The 17,917-nt window shown below is 35.7% G+C and overlaps 1 protein-coding gene across 9 annotated transcripts in view; it reads right to left on the minus strand.

Annotated features, from left to right (window-relative positions):
• PTPRK (protein tyrosine phosphatase receptor type K) overlaps positions 1-17,917 on the minus strand; it is a 557,269-nt gene that overhangs the window by 343,592 nt on the left and 195,760 nt on the right. For all 9 annotated transcript variants that reach the window (XM_032158857.2, XM_032158849.2, XM_032158831.2 and 6 more), the window contains exon 3: positions 13,948-14,219. In XM_032158857.2, coding sequence (XP_032014748.1) covers positions 13,948-14,219 — 272 coding nt within the window. The remainder of the gene's footprint in view (positions 1-13,947; positions 14,220-17,917) is intronic.

Below are 17,917 nucleotides of genomic sequence, written 5' to 3' on the forward strand. Positions count from 1 at the left end.
GCTTAGAGTCAATTTATCAAGTTGAATACATAAAACACATGACTTAGCAATATCACTACTTAGCAATAGCATACACATGTACATGAATGCTCATAACAACATTTTTAAAAATATTACTACTAGAAAACCAGAAAACAACCCAACTATTCATAGACAAGTGACTGAATAATCCATTTCAGCTTATTCAAAAATAGAAGGCTATATAACACTGAAAAAAATGATTACCACTACATAAACCTGGATATTGAGTGGGAAAAAAAATCGAGTAGCCAAAAAATATACAAATCATGATACCATTTATAAAACATTCGTTAACTGTATAAAACAAAATATTTGTTTAAAGTAAATTAAAGAAAAAAGAAACAAAATGATGAACAAACAATTCAAAATACTACATTCCTTGGAATAGAAGAAAAGTTTTAATGGAGAGAAACTTTTAGGAAGTTCTGGTGAGATTAAGTTGATTTCCATAAAACATAAATATATTATTATTATTTATATTTCCTGATTAGTCATGTATAAAATATTTCACCAAAAGTAAATATTAATAAAAGAAAATTAAATACATGAACTGCTTGCATTTAGAGGAATTTTTTTAAGAAAAGGAGAAAAAAGAAAAAATGATCAAAAAAAGTTTACCAAAAAATAAAAGACAGTATAGTCTTTTATATCTAAGGAAGGAAGGAGAGTCCAATAATCTCAAATATTACATGGAAGTCAAGGGGAATAAGGACTTGGGAAAAGTCAGAGATATCTCATCAGAAGACAGTAATTTTCAGATGCATGAAAGGAATAGCAACCAAGTTACAAGTTATGAGACAATAATTTGAAAGGAACTAGAGGCATTAAGTAAAAACCACCCTGTGAAGTCCAGCTATGAAGAACACATGTCCAGAAAGACAGGGCAAAGTTTTTCACTGTCCTTCTGGACATCAATTCTTCATAAGTTTCATAAACTTTCACCAAGCTTTGCAGCGGAATGAAGCCTTTACATATTTGCAGAGAGACAGGTAGGCATCAGTGGGCACGTGGTGTACACCGGAGTAGGCCTGGAGAAAAGAATCAAAGATTCAGGAGAAGGCAGATGATTGTTAAGGTTACATACCACTTTTAAGTAAATAATATTATAATCTTGGGTACTAAAAAATGATAGGGTTGCTATTCTCTATATTAAATGTCTCACCACACAACAGTCAAGTCAATAGGTTATCAATTACAACCCTGCTAGAGAACAACTTCTTAATTCAAAGATTTAATATTTCTCATTCTTTTTTCACTTACCACACAGTCTAATCCAACTGAACATTCACTAGACCTTTTTAAAAATTGAGACCAACTAAAGGACATGATACAGGCATCCCCTCTCCTACTCTCCAATTCTCTTAACCCCTGGTGCAAGGACAAAATCTTTTCCTAATAAGGACATGGTTCCTCTTGGAAGAGGAGGGGGAAGTGAAAGTTAGGGTGTAAATGGGACTTCCTGGAACAAAGCTGAAGGCAGAGAGGGGTGGGAGAGCCTAGAGTCCAGGAGTAATCAGAAATCAATTCAGATCATCTAGACAGTAGGGAATCATTAGAGACCAGACACAGGAGTCCTGGTCTGCAACCAAGGTTCGGACCCTACACAACGCAATGGCCATGCTGAAGTGTAGTAGCTGCTACATAAAGCAGCTTGCTGACCTCCCCGCACTGGAGTTACTGCCGCCAAAGTCTGTTACATCAGCAGCTGAAATAACTTCTCATCAGCCTCTTTGTTTTATATTATAGAAGGAGAGAACCTTACAAACACTTAAGAATTAAATAATGTTGTGTGGCCAGCTTGTAATAAGTACAAATGTCACTCTAATTCATATTTTCCAAACCATTCCCTCTGAGTTAAGATATTCTGATTTTTTTATTTCTCCTTCTTCTCATGGTTAATAAATTAACACCATTTTTATAGAAAATTTCCAATTCTCACTGGTACCAGTTCACTCCCCCCCAACAATATGATCACAAATAATGGTTTAAGTTATCTCCCTTATCCACTGTCTTTCTAGTAGAGGTAATAAGATTGAAAACTAATATGGAAAGTTCCAGTCTCGGTACCTACAAAAAAAAAATGTCATCCACTTATATGTAGGCTAATCAGAAATTCAAAGGTACTGGACAATGAACAGCCTTTCTCTTATCTTTCTTTTGTAAGCTTAGTGAGCTACTCTGTCTTCACCCAACAAGCACATGCTTTATTAAGTTAGTTATAGATGACCAAGCTTTTACTTGGACAACAGGGGAAGTAGATTGTGCCTTCTTTCTCTCTGATTTCTGGTCACTCCATAAGATAGCTGATACATGGTCTCACTGGGTGTAGAGATGATTTGTTAAGAGGATTTATTGGCTGAGGTGAGAGGATTGTGTCTGGAACACGAGCTCTCTCTGAGCTAGAGTGAGACCCAAGGCTGAAACTCAATACAGGGCATATAACCTCTTGACAAGGGTAGTCCACTGAATTTCGGTTAACACAGTGATAACTAAGAAGCAGAGGATAACGTTGCCTTCTGTATCCTTTGCTTGATGTCTTTCCAAAAAAAAAACTCTGAAGAGAAAGATACAAAAACAAACTCGTTTAAAAATGCTGTAACTTACACAACTCAGGCCCATAACTAAATAACTCAACTGGCTCCAAACTGGGAAGCAAATGGCAATGAAAAGCAGAAGGACCTTTTGCTGCACTGTGAAGGCAGCCCACTGACAATTCCCAGAGGCAAGTGGCACCGCAAAAGGAACTCTCAACATGAACAAGGAGCTTCCTGCCGCCAATCAATGGGGTACTCTTGGCTGTATGCTGAGTGAATGCCACTTATTAACTGGGCTGCATTAAAACCAGCAGGTCCATTTGTGTACAGCAACCCACTTTATTTTCCAGGAGATCTTGGGAGTAGCATGCCCTTCTATGGCACAATGAATCTTACTTGTCATATTGGACACAGAACTTGTCCGACTTGGAACCACTTGGTACTTAAAGCAAATAAAGGATTAGAACATCCAGGTGTAGGAGATTAAGGACTTAACAGGCAGATGGAGGAGAAGAGCATAATCTGGTCATCCTTCAGCCTTTATTATAAGGGAAAGTTCCCCCGGGATCCCAGCAGAAAGAACAAACTTAAATGAACAAAATTTAGCAATTCTGTTGACAAAAGAGTATTTGAATAGACTTTTAAAAAATATGAGTTTGTAAGCCAAAAACCTGATTACCTCTCTACCCAAGAGAAAGAGAACTAAGTAACAAAAATATGCCTTGCCCTCCACAGGTCATCATCTAAAAATGTGAACAACACAACTTCATGAGTCTAGTTTGGACAGATGCGGCTTGAATTGTACAGTGTGTGGATGTCCAGTAAGTGCTGTGTTATGGGGCCCCTTTGATCTGCTGAATTCAGTCATAAGATTGACTTGTAAAAATCATCACTGTCATCACATCGTTCTGCTGATTAGCCTCTTCCGAGTGGTCCAAGCACCGAGGGGTCAAACAGACAAATCTCCCACCCTGGATTTGGAAACTTCTCAATAAGGTACAACTTTTTCAACATACTCCTTCCCTCCTCATTTCAAGACCCTCCATGTGGGCCAGAGAGAGCAGTAAGGCTGTCCCCTTACACAGTATGATCATTCTCATTTCTGACCACCTGAGACTGCTATCTATGCCTTATAATTGGGAAAACTCAAGTGCCTTTTACTCCTGCCTTTACACACCCACCATATTTATGCCCACCATAGTAGCTCAATTTTTTAAGAGACAGGGTCTTGCTATGTTTGTTGCTCAGGCTGGATTAGAACTCCTGGGTTCAAGCGATCCTCCTGCCTAAGCCTCTCAAGTACCAGATCAATTTTTATCGGACCCCAGAGCCTATGTGTTTCTTCCTTCTTGAAGCTCCTTTATTAGTACTGTTTTCTCCACAACACTAATATTTTGGTCCTTTTCCTTCCCATTTAAGGGTCATGACCAACACTCCTATCACAAAAAACAGGTTAACAGGAGAAAAACATAACAAATTTATTTGATCATAGTTTACATGACACAAGAGCCTTCAGAAGGAAGACTCAAAGATACGGCAAAAAAAATCCATTTTTATGCTTAGGTTCAATGATGTATGGACACCTATGTAGAAATACGATTTCACATAAAGAGTATGATCTAATTAATGTTAGTAGACTGAGGTGGGGAAACCCAGCAAGGCCTGTCTGTTCAAATTCTTCTTGGCCACTTTGTGCAGCATTTCTTCCTCCTAGGTACCGGGCAGGACCCTTTCTAGTATTTAGGTCTTTTGACCTACATGCAAGCAAGATAGGTAAGATAATTTCTTCGTGGCCAGTTATTTCACAGAAAGGCAGGGGAAAGTTAGAGCAATTGTTTTTAGGTGTTATGGCTGGCTTTGAAGAAAAAGAGAGGTTCTGGTACCTATGCCCTGCCATGGGGAAGAGGTTCCTGTAGAAGCCAACTGTAGTTTCAGTGGCTAGCCTTGGGGGAGTAGGAGAAGTGAGAGGCAGGAGGGAAGGAGAAGGTCAGAGAGAAACTTTTATTTCTGAAACTGCTTCAGAGGCCTTCATTTTGGAGATTGTTTTCTGAGCCCTAACAACTCTTTGGACATTTAATGATACAAAATACAAGGCTGCCAATGTGGATGTTTTATCTCTCTCAGAAGACTTTCTTCCCCTCGTTGTTTAATTATGGCAATTTCAAACATATATAGAGTTAGTGATAATAGTATAACCAAGTCTCATTTAACCATCACTTTCCATTAAAAATTATGGATGTATGCACAATTGTCTTAGTGGACTTTACATTCTCTAAGGAAAAGTATAAAATTGTTTTCAAATTTTTTTGCTGGTTTTGTCCCTAAACACAGACTAGTGCTAAGCATGTACTAAAAACTCAGCACTTGGAAATGAATTGAACTTCAGTTCACCAAAGTTCTGAGCATTCCATGAAGTATTCAGCTTCAACCAATCAATTCTTGGATACACAACCCATGAAACTTTTCAGTGTTTTTAAAGAAACATTAACAAATAATATTAAAGAATAAGTCCCCTGAGAAAGTGTATGGATATAAAATAATTCTAACTTTATTCTTGTACCATCATTGAATACTTAATCAGCAAGCCAATTTTCTTTTGACACCAAGACTGGAAAATCATCTTCAATATACAGCCTGGCACAGGAGAGAGGGACTAGAATTTCACAGGAGAGAGGAGAGCTAGCTCTATTCTCACTAGAAACGACCTAAAACAAGTCACTTATCCTCTCTCAGCCCTTATCTCTAAAATAAAAATAGTTGTACTTTTCTCAGTGACCCCATAATGCTATTGTGAGAATGATTTTTTAAAATTTGTACAATTGCTTTCTGAAATACAAAGCACCTAAATGTTATATTGCCTTTATGGGACACCCTGACCTTTTTAAAAGAGGGCCTATAATACTATCGGAGGAAAAATATCTGAAATACATATAACAAGCAAAATGTCTAATGAGCAATGCAGGCAACACACATCCAAGGAGAAGGAAGTGTCCACTGAGTGTGGAGGTATTAAGCAAAGGCTACATGATAGAAGTGGACATAAAGTTGGGTCTTAAAGGACAAACAGAACTTGGACAAGGAAAAGGAAGAAACAAAGCCATTTCAGGACATACATATATTACATCCTAAAAAAAAAGAATGATAGAAAGATTGGAGTAGTTGCCTCAGGCTAAATGATGAAGGACCTCAAATAAAGGCTGAGTGTTTTGACTTTAAAGGAAACACTGGCAAAATCTGAGGAGCTCAATATAAGCAAATTAGCATCCCCCAACAAGTAATTGACTTATAATAGAGTTCAAGGTGAGAGAAAATAGGAAATTACCATTATCAAGACCAGACACAATCAGAGCTGTGAGTAAACAGTAAAAAAGACTAAAGAAAAATATAAATGGGAAGCACGTAGAAGATGAGACTAAGAATGAGTAAATAGGGTCCCTTGATAAAAATTATCTGAAAGCATTAGGATTCTTTCCTCAGACTGCAAAGCTCATATAACTGAAATCTACCCATCTCATCTTGAAAAAGGTAATCTTTGACCTCTGTATCTGTCTCTGTTCCTCTGCAATGCCAATTTCCTTCCATATTTAGGTCCTTGGTTTTTGTCCATCTCTAACGTATTTCCCCTGATCTCTGCATGCCTAGTTCGTTTTTGTCATTCAGATCTCCAGGTGACAGTTCTTCCTAGAGCACCTGGTCTAATGCAGTTTCTAAGACTTCTGCTCTCATATTTTTTAAATTTTAATTATTTCTTTAGAACTTACCGTATTCTAATCTTTTTCTCATTTATTTATCTGGATTTTCTCCCCCACTGGCTCTGACCCCTAGAGTAGAATTCCTGGGACTATAGGAACCTTGAGACTTATTCGGCACTGTCCAACCCCAGCACCCAGAAGGGTGCCTGGCATGGATTAAGTTGCTCAATAACCACTCACCAAATGGCTAAAATAAATAAGTCAGTACAGCAGTACTTCAGAGAGAAAGTGTTTCTGTTTTCTTCAGATCTAATTGGGTCCTATGCCTTCTTCAGGCTGGGAATTCCATTTCCCTTAAATGCTGTGTAGGTGATTCCCAGATCTTTTCAATTCTGTCTCTTTTCTACTTAACTAGCTCTACTTGGTGTCTGTTATTTTTAAATAAGAGCTTTAAATAGACAACTTTGTGAACCTAATAAATCACAGTAGACTAGCTATCATCCCATATTGCAGGGACTGAAACTCAAGAAGTCCCACAACATAGTCACTCAATGAGCAAGGAGGCCTTGACAGAATGGACATGAGCACGTGATAACGGATATTAAACACAGGTCAAACGACAACTAATCCAAACCTTTATCCAATATACAAAATGGCCTCTACTTTTTTCTCCACCACCATTAAAAAAAAAAAAAGGAGACCTTCTACTTCTAATTCTCACACATCACATCACAATGTCTAATATACGCACCAGAAAAACAATTATTTGGTTCTCTTTATTGTTCTGCTTACAATGGGTCTCACTCCACCCCCCCAAGACATAGAAAGAGGGGGTTAAATGAAAGAAAAAAACAAACAAAGAAACAACAACCAAAAACAAAACACAGAAATTCATCCTGGTATTTATGGAGCTAAACTGACTTCATCCCTTTGTAAGCCTTATATTACTAAAGTTTACAACCAAACCAAAAGTGTCTTTTAATAAATATAAGCTCAGAGAACCATGGTATCTGTTTCTAATTATTATATTTGTAATGTTGTTGCAAAATGCCAGGATCAAAAGATATTTAAGCTTGAACCAAACTTTGTCTCTAGGTACTAGACAATTTTCACTTTATTATTATATTGAATTATTACTTGGTATAAATTTGACTATAGACCTTATTTTTAAACATATAATGAGAATTGATTTGCTGCTTCTAGAGGGCTGAGAAGAATGATTTTTTAACAGATCATTCAAAGAATATTAAGAATCTAATTCTCATAAGGTAATTCCAGTGGTGTGTGCAATGATTATTTATAACTAAATGCAGAAATAACATGTAGTAGCTAGTTTTATAATGACAGTTTTAAGAAAACCTTTTGAAAATCAAGACAGCTAAAATTAACTATAAATTGTCCACTAGATCATATGAGTAAAATTTAGTGTCCAAAGTTTGTTTTCCTCTATATTCCAACCCCACTAACAACAGAATAATTAGATTCTATGTAATATTATGTAAAGAATAATAAAATTGAAAAGACTACAAATGTCTGACATTTGCTGTATATTTCCTTCTTCCCACATTCTCTCAAATGAAAAACGTATTTGTTTTCTAAGAATTGAAACTGAAATCACCACAGCACAAAAGTTAAATTTTAGATAAAAAACATATTCGTTTTTGTTTGTCCCTTATAACACCAATATTTTGTTCACATATTATATACAGACTGAAGTAAAGAAAAATCAGTCTTTGAAATGAAAAGGGACAGAGTTCACACAGAAATTCTAGTTGTTCAAAAACTGGAAAGCCCTAAAAACTAGACCAATTCCAATTAACTATCAAAGTCTGCAGACAACATAATTGAAGAAAAAAATAATTTTAAATTGTTATCTATTTGTCATGTATTATATGAAACAGTATAGCCTTGTCAGAAACATCATGAAACTGATTAGAAGGAAAGGGTTCTCACATTTATCTGTCTGTTCAATGTACGCTAAATAATTAATAAAGAAGTATGCAAAACAAGAAATCAGAAATGTATTTTTTCAGATTCAGCAAACCAAAGTGAGTGCTAGTTGAGTACATAAGCAAAGAACTGGCATCTCTTCCACTGCTCCTTTTAGCATCTGTCTTCCTCATTCCCCTTAGATAAAACAAAGTCCGAAGTAAGAAAAAATCATGCATTGAACAAACAATGCTTATTTCTCCTGACCGCTCATTATTTTTCAATCAGTTACTGAAAGGGAATTGAACTAATTTATGGAAGTATTTCTCAAAAGAAACAATGAAGGGTACTGTGGCAGCTCCCACCACCCTAAATAAAAGCAGGTATGACTGAGCAGAATAAAAAGAGGCTTGTCACATGTTTACATTAATTGTTCTGTTAACTAGCAGCACTCTTTTGTTCATCTGTTAAAATTTATTTACACAACCATAAGTGTTTCATCAATGAATCAACAACAACTATTTAAAGTCAAAGTAGAGCAGACATTTTGTACTAAAAGCAAATCACCATCAGGAACCAGAGAGAAGTCACCTTCAAGGGTTCTAAGCTTTAAGAAAACAATAATAATTGACTATAATAATATGAGGGCCTTTCCAACACATTTGGGGTACTCTGTTTGCAACAAAGAGAATCGTGAAGATTAAAAAGCAGCAGCAAAGATGCTTTGTTAATAGCCTATCAAATAAAAGGTATTTTGCCAGTGTAAAAATAAGCCACAATGACCATGTTAGGTAAATCCTGTTGCCGTAACTAAAATAAGTCTATCTAGTTGTGGCTAACTTCAGAAGTCACTGATACAGCTAAAGACCAAACTCATAAAAATCATACTATTTTACTAAAGACAAAAAATGGGAGATAATATTGCTCCACCACTAAATAAGAACAACTTCAACTCTGCATGAAGGTAAGAAACATTTACTTAGCACACGTTCAAATATTAATACAAATAAAAGATGACAAACATGAAAGTATCCAGCCTAGTATCCCACACACAGTAGAACCAATAGATCATCTTTCCTTCCTTTCTGTCTAGCCGCTTTAGTCAGTGATCCACTGTCTTACAGCCCGGTTTATGTCTTCTCTCTCCAACTAGATTGAAAAAATAAAAACTGCTTCATTCATTGGTAGATATATATTTTTTAAATTCTGCCATATGTCTTATATGTGCTATCCACAAATAGTATGTGCTCATAGGTAGTATTGCTTGAAAGCTTAAGACACAACATGATGTATAGCAATGCTTTTGGCTGCACAGGAGAATAGTCATCTAAAAATTCTTTAAATAATAGTTTTATTATTATTATTTTGAGAATAGGACCCAGGCTCCTTGAATGCCTTCTTCTGTCACCCTCAGTTTGTCAGCTATTTCCTTCCTCGCAGTTACAAAATGACCACAATGGCACCAAGAGCCATGTTCTCATACAACAACACTCTCTTTATTATCAGGGAGGAACATCTTTCCCAGAAGTTTCCTGGCAGACTTTCCTTCCTAACTAATTGACCAGAACTGTGTCACATATAGCCATCCTTACCTACAAAGAAGCTGGGAAAGCTGGTAAGCCGGTTGGAACTCCTGCCACTATGGAAGAAAGCTAGGAGAATAACTAATAAATAGACAACAAACAATATCCACAACACTGTTATACAAGATCATGAGCAGAGTCACTTACAATGCTTATGCAGGAAGTTACCTCTATATGATACATCTAGAGAAAAAAAATCCTGCTGCTTGCCTTTCTAAAGTGGGTCTCTATATGGATGAATGCAGATCAGCAAAAAAATTGGAAGAGTTCTGAGAGCTATGACAGAGGAGGGACATCCCCTCTTTTTACTCTTTGCATGGATGGTTCATGAGTATGTTCTTCTTACACAGGCCACTGTGCCTGAAGATCAATCTTTTAGAGGCTTTTTATTCAAGTAAAAACGGTCACTTGGTTTAAGCCCCAATCTTTTCAGATCCAAAGCCAGTGGAATCTCTGGAGTATAACAATCTTTCTACTGCCAAAATATCAATATAATATACATTAACATAACCCTTTTAAAAGGAGACAAAAACAGAAAATCTCATGCCTGTCAATTCTTACATTTTTTTTTCAAACCAATGGAAAATGTTAAGAAGAAAATGCATTGCAAAAGTTGTGTTTGTTTCTCCATTTATTGGGGGAGAAAAAGGCACTTTCTGCTATATTATCACATTCCAATTTCTGGCCAAACCCCTGTAGTTTTCATCACGCATCATTTTTGTGATTAATGATGTGCACCCAGTTAATGGAAAACAGCAGATTAGGTTTCCACTAATAGTTTTGCAAGTTACATACGTCTGCCTGGCTCATTTAGTAACAACCTCACTGTTCAGTAAGAAAGTAATGGATTTAATCCCAAAGCAGAACTTAGTTTTATGAATACAAGACAGGTCAGATTTCCAAGTGGAGAAAATTACGCTTTTAGAGGGATGCTGATCTTCAGCTGAAATTTAACATGGAGATGACACCTGAGGATTTGCAGGGTTTTCCCTATTTACTTCTATTTAGCAATCAATTTAAGAATCTACAGTACTTATCTGTGGCCTATAAAATACATAGAATAGCATCTTTCAACCATAGCAAATAAAACAAATTTAATACGATAATTTCTATAATTAGTATACTAAGCTGAAAAGGCATCGATTGTTCTGAACACATAGGTGAAAAACAGTTTGTTCCTTATATGTTAGTGGATCACTGCAATGATTATGTCAAAAAGCAAAATTTACATTTGCTGGCTGTAAGTAAGTGTGATTTAAGAAAAATACACAGTACAGTGGAAAGCATCTAGGAATAGAGGAATCGACAGAAAAGAATTCTAGTCTCATTTCTACTTCAAATTACTTTAGAAACTAAACCATCTTTTGTTTTTGCTTTCCTCACTGCATTTTATATTTACCTCTCTTATGTCATTTAACCATCACTATGGTATTTCAAGTTATATCTATGTATATCTCACATTTCCCATCTGGACTAGCCTCCTTAAGAGCAGAGAAAACATCTGATTCACATTTTTATCTTCTACAGTGCAAAGCTAGACTGCGAACTTCATGAGAAAAGGGACTTTGCCTGTGTATCCCCAGGAGTTAGCATGATGTGACCTCACAGTATGTGTCTAATAGTAGATGTTACAATAAATAAAAAACTTGAAAAGAATGTCACGCTTTCAAAATAAAAGAAAATGGGGATATTCCTTAAGAACCTGATGGAATCTCAAAACTGGCCTCCAATATCTGGTATTTAAAGGAGTTGAGTTTCTCTTTAAATATAGACACATCAGCACCTGAAACATCCATCAAAAAATTCCACCATGTTTTGCCAGCAAACCAGCACTTACCAAACACTTGACAGGTATTTATTTGACTTCGAAAGCTACCAAAATGTATGAGAGATTTAATGTTTTTCATGTTACCTTCCAAGAGAAAGAAAGCATACAAATATAGTTTATGTTATGTTGGTTGTTTCTAATAACGAATGTACAGGTACAACTAATAATCTAAATGATTAAATTGATGAAAACATCAAGTAATTTACTGAGAACTAAGCACATGAATAAAAAGTACTCTATTGTTTGCTGTCATTGATTAAATTTTGTAGGTTAAGGAAAAAGACGTGAGAGCAAAATAATCACTTAAGAAATTATCTATGGCTCAAATTTTAATCTACAACAATGAGACATTTACCCATAGGGTCCATATATTTATTTAGTCATCATTTTCTCTGACAAAACAACTCCAAAATGATGTCACTGGCCAGGCTGAAACTCACCCAGGCACTTTTTGTACTTCTTGCTTAAATATACCACAAGCACATATAACGAAGGGAGTTTTGTCATACAAAATGAGACTGAACAAAGAATTACTAATCCAGTTCAAATTACTGTAACTTAACAGTAGAATTAACACCACAGTAATCTGTGCCATGAGAAAATGTTATTAACATCAATGATTCAAAGATAGATCTTTAACAACTTAGAAAAAATAACTACATGTATGTTATTTCTTAGTTACGAGGAAAAAGAAATATGTCATAGATATATTACTCGCTGGATTTATCAACAGTTATTCTATGTTGTTGTTGTTGTTTTAAAGCACAACTGACAGTCTGATTCCTGAAAGAACTATCTACACAGGAAACAAGTTGTGAACAGGGTTGAATACAGGCAATCTGACTTCAAAACCCATATTTTTAAGGAGTGTGCTAGATTGATTTTTATTGGGGGTTTTAATTTTTTTGTGGAGGCTGACTGTTGAATCAGAACTTCTTTCCAATGCTACGTTAAGCTCCTATGATAGATTCGCATGAAATCAGTACAACGATAATGCATTGTGAGAGTGACCTGGCAGATGACAGCCGTCAACCCACTTTTGTCAGAGTTGAGCCCACCGATCTTGCAACAAGTGCTCTAGCATTAGTTTCACACACTCCCATCCGCCTACCTATCATATCATAGATGCAGCCCTCCTGGGGCTGTGGACCCTGAAAAAGCAGATGGCTCTCCCCGACTGAAGAGAAACATCCTTATGCTCTGGAATAATAGAATCAACTAGTACCTAATGAAAATCCATTGAAAACTCAATAAACATATAACCTTGAACTGAAAATCTTACCTGTGGAACCATGCCTACAATGTAGGAGGCTTTAATAAAACAGAAAACTCAACTCAAGACAAAGCAATTAAAGCAAAGCATTTCTTTTTTACCCTTCAAGAATAAAGAAAAACCTAACTTAAAGAAATAATTCATTTTTAAAAGGCAGAAATAAAACTATTAGTTTATATACTGCTTGCTGACCATCATAAAATATAATTTTACATAAATGTATTCTCATTAGGCTTTATAATAAACTACAAATAAGCAAGTCCTTTAAAAGTTTAAATCTCAAGGTCTAACACGAAATTAACCTTTTAAAGAAATAACAATATCCAGGGACTGAACCTCATAGTGAGGGTTACTGAACAAACTCTCCAAACTAGTAAATGAACCTTTTTTTTGTTAAGAGCATATAAACTCAGTCATAGAAACATAAAGTAGGTACTGACACTATTGATTGTCTGATTTAATCATAATTCAATGAATCATTTCTAAAATAAACATCCAAAGCTTTGTGAATAACTTATCCTTTTTGGCTTATTTTTATATGTCATTTAATTGACAAAATTTAATTATTCAATTAATTAATCAAAATTAAAATAATTAATGAAAATGCCTCCCCCTTAACATAGTTCATGAAACTCTATATCACGTTTATTTCCCAAATGTTACTTTCAAAAAGTCGGTAAATCAGTCCAGTCTGAAGATTACAATAAACTCAAAAAGGCTATTTCTTCCTGAACAAAGCTGTAGAAAAGAATCTGTCCATAAGTAGCTCTTTGTCAAATCACCAACAAATTGCGTACCTAAACTTGATTTTTTTTAACATGTAGAAATATTTTCTCTAGTTTGAAGGTTTTGTGCCAATGTCTCCAAACACTTCCTCATCAACAGGGTGGAGAAGAAAGAGGGGCAATCTCTCATTACCATGGGATGCATATTTATATCTATGTACGACACTTCCCCAACAATGGGGGTGGGGGAGGCAAGAGGGCAATCTCTCATTACCATGAGATGCATATTTACATCTATGTATTACACATATAGTGAGATCTGATGACATCAAAACATACACCAGAAAAGTACAGGTGATTACCTGATATTCATTGGGCCAAAAGGTGCTCACTGCTAGCTCAGCCCGAAGCCAATCTCTACCCGTGAATCCAGTCACATTCCAAATTGGATTGGCAAGAGGTCCTTTATTCACCCTAACTAATATGTTCAAAGTGCCAGGATTCAGTCCTTTCTGGCTATATAATAGGTAACTGAAATCAATGCAGTGAGTGTCGTTCTCCTTCATTGTAGGCAGCTGAAGTCTGGCTTTCTCTCCAGGGTCGTGATCTGAAGAGTCCACTATCATATAGGAACCTGAAATGACATTACAAATAATAACGCTAAAGAGATATATAAGCAAAGGGAACATACAACAATAAAAATATGCCAATCCATTATGAACATTAAATTTAAGTTAAAAAGACTGTTTTCCAGAACACAGCCATAGAAATACATCAATCAAATACGTAGATGAACTGAATTTTTACTAGGTAACAGACAGTGTTCAAAGTACATATTATGTATTAATTCATTTAGTCTCCACAACAACCTGTTATTATCCTATTTTACAAATTAGGAAATTGAGGCACAATTAGTAACACTCAAAGTTGGGTTCAAATCCAGATCTCACTCTAAATCTCTAGTATTACTGGACACAAGTCTTATTTTTTATATATATATATACACACACACACACACACACACACACACACACACACATACACAAAAGCGATACATCATTGGCCTGGTTTACATAAAGGGTACACCTTTATTTTTCACTATCCAGAATATTATTGCAGGGAGATGTGCTTAGAGTGCAAACAATGGAACCATTTCTAATTTCATATTGGAAGATCATCATTTATACAAGTTATGTGATCATTTGTAACATACTAACTTTGAACCTCAGTTCAGGGAATGAGGACACTTTGTAGTGTCAGTATGAGGGCTAAAGTTAAAAATGCCTAGAGCTGAGGATCAGGACACAGCAGATTTCCCCAGTTGGAGTCTCTCACCCACTAAGGTGTCAGCTAATCACCACTGCTACTGGCACCAGTTCTGTAAAAGTCCCTAAACTCTTATAGAGCTACAAGAAACCCAGTTTAAAATCACCAATCTACTCCATTCCCTTTGACTTAGTAAGTGTTCAGTGGTTATCTATCATGCAGAGGCACAAGACATCAAGAGTCCCACTCTCATAGCTCACATATAGACTCCATTGCAGACAAAGGCCACACAGGGACTAAGTACAAAAATGAGACTTGAACAACGGGCTGCTGCTTTTAGTCCCAGAAAACTCTCCAGTAAAACAACCAATTGTTCTCATGTCATTGTGGATTTTAACAAAGACACATATCACAAAAATGCAAATACGCCTATTTATTACACAGAAGATGGAACACAAATTTTATTGTAAAATATCTTTTTTCTTTGCTGGCATGCAATTTTAACCAAAATATATCAGATGTAGTGTTACAGAACTCAGTGTTATAAGGGTTGCACTTGACCCTTTCTTCCTGACAACATGTAAAACTAATCAATCTTCTGCATTCCTTCCCCAAAATTTGTACCCATGACACATTAAACACTCAATAACTACTAGTCTAACTTGTTCAGTTAACCCTCAACAACAGATGCAAATCATGGCAGAGGGGATGGTGTCAACTATTTGAGAAGCCAAATTTCAAATGTAACCAATTGCCACTGAGTGGTAGGTGCCCTCTGGTTGAGAGCTTTTGGGAAGATTTCTGTAACACTTCAGTATAATCGAAGTACAGAATAAACAGATCATAGTGATAATGGCTGATATTATTGTTCACTTCTTTTTCCTAGTTATCATCTTCTCTGATAAGCTAGGATTCTTTTTTTTTTTCCTCTTTCTTTCTTTCTGAGTCTCACAGATGGCACATTAATAGAATAAACTGTCCGTGTGTATTTTGGAGAAATTATGTCTTTATTGTTAAACAGGATATCCAATTTATAGAAGCAGGATGTTTCTATTTTTATTATATTCACATTCTGAAGTCAATGGTTGATTTGGCAAGGTGTCTTTCAGATTCGCCACTGCATAGCAGACCGATTATTCCTTTCAACGAGGACCAGCCCTGAGATCTTGGATAAGTTACTTAGTGTTTGTTACTGGGCCTCAGCATCTTCACAAACCTGTAGCCTATTTCTCCACTACTATAACAGTTCCACCCCCCGCCCCCAGTGGAATATTATGGCAGTAGTGCATTTAAATTATTTTTAGAGGTCTGTATCAATTATGGCTTCTGAATGTCAACTTTAAAGTAGTAATCTCTAAGTGATTTATTGGCTTTCTAATAGTTATTTTCTCCTATTATAAAATAAGCTTTGGAGTAAAAATATGCTTTGTGTCACATTTTAATTATATAGCATAATATTTACTATAAAGACCATTTAAGAATTTTCAGTCAGTTGTACTCTTAAGCTACAATAATTATTTTTCTTACTAAGGAAACAGGATGGGCAAAGTATATTCATTTGTAGGCATTATCAATTTGATCACTAGGAAAACAAAAGTCACAAAATAAAAGCTTTTCTACACTATTTCAGCATTTCAAGCAAGTTAAATAATAAAGAAAAATAGTGTTGATAATTTGTCTCTATAGAATGTTTCTGCTAAATGGCCCTCTTTCAATAATGCCTGATTACTGCCACATTCTCCAAGTGCTCTGGAATAATAATGCATTTATGGCACAGTTCCAGAAAGGAAGAAGCAAGCACTAGCACCAAAAAGCCATCTAAATCCTTCTGCCTACTGACTTGATATAATGGCAATTTACCTAGTAGGCACTAGGGAGGGAGCTGCCTGTCTGAAGCAAGATTCCTTCCATTATCCCAAACACGGAAGATACTGTGCTATTCTTATCAACATCTAAAAATTACTTCTGTAGTCTCCCAGGATAACTGGCTCCCAATCCTTACACTTGGGAAATTATAAAATATGTACTCCTCTCATACTTTATAAGTTAAGCTTATTTACAATTGTTCTGTTACCAGCTAACTAATTCCTCAGATTTCTAACAAGAGTTTAGTTATCTCAAGGCTTAATAAAACATCTACGTTCCCACACATACAATGTACTAGCTTTTAATTAAAACTTCTTTAAAGTGGCCTTACAAATATTCCTTACAGTCTCTTGATCAATAGAGTTCTCAAATATATCATCAAGACAGAGAAAACTATATAAGCTTTTTGTTTGTTTGTTTTAAGTGCAACCTTTGTAGACAGCAATTTGACATCAAAGACCTTTAAGAGATATTCATGAATAAAACACCAAAAGCAATTGCAACAAAACCCAAAATTGACAAATGGGATCTAATTAAACTAAAGAGCTTCTGCACAGCAAAAGAAACTACCATCAGAGTGAACAGGCAACCTACAGAATGGGAAAAAATTTTTACAATCTATCCATTTGACAAGGGACTAATATTCAGAATCTACAAGGAACTTAAACAAATTTACAAGAAAAAAACAAACCCATCAAACAGTGGGTGAAAGATATGAACAGACACTTTTCAAAAGAAGACATTTATGCAGCCAACAAACATGAAAAAAAGGTCATCATCACTGGTCATTAGAGAAATGCAAATCAAAACCACAATGAGATACCATCTCATACCAGTTAGAATGATGATCATTAAAAAGTCAAGAAAAAACAGATGCTGGAGAGGATGTGGAGAAATAGGAATGTTTTTACACTGTTGGTGGGAGTGTAAATTAGTTCAACCATTGTGGAAGACAGTGTGGCGATTCCTCAATGATCTAGAAATAGAAATACCATTTGACCTGGCAATCCCATTACTACGTATATACCCAAAGATTATAAATCATTCTGCTACAAAGACACAGGCACACGTATGTTTACTGCAGCACTATTCACAATAGCAAAGACTTGGAACCAACCCAAATGCCCATCAATGGTAGACTGGATAAAGAAAATGTAGCACATATACACCATGGAATACTGTGCAGCCATAAAAATGGAT

Source organism: Hylobates moloch, unplaced genomic scaffold, assembly GCF_009828535.3.
Source record: "Hylobates moloch isolate HMO894 unplaced genomic scaffold, HMol_V3 SCAFFOLD_2, whole genome shotgun sequence".
In the NCBI taxonomy this organism is placed as follows: domain Eukaryota; kingdom Metazoa; phylum Chordata; class Mammalia; order Primates; family Hylobatidae; genus Hylobates; species Hylobates moloch.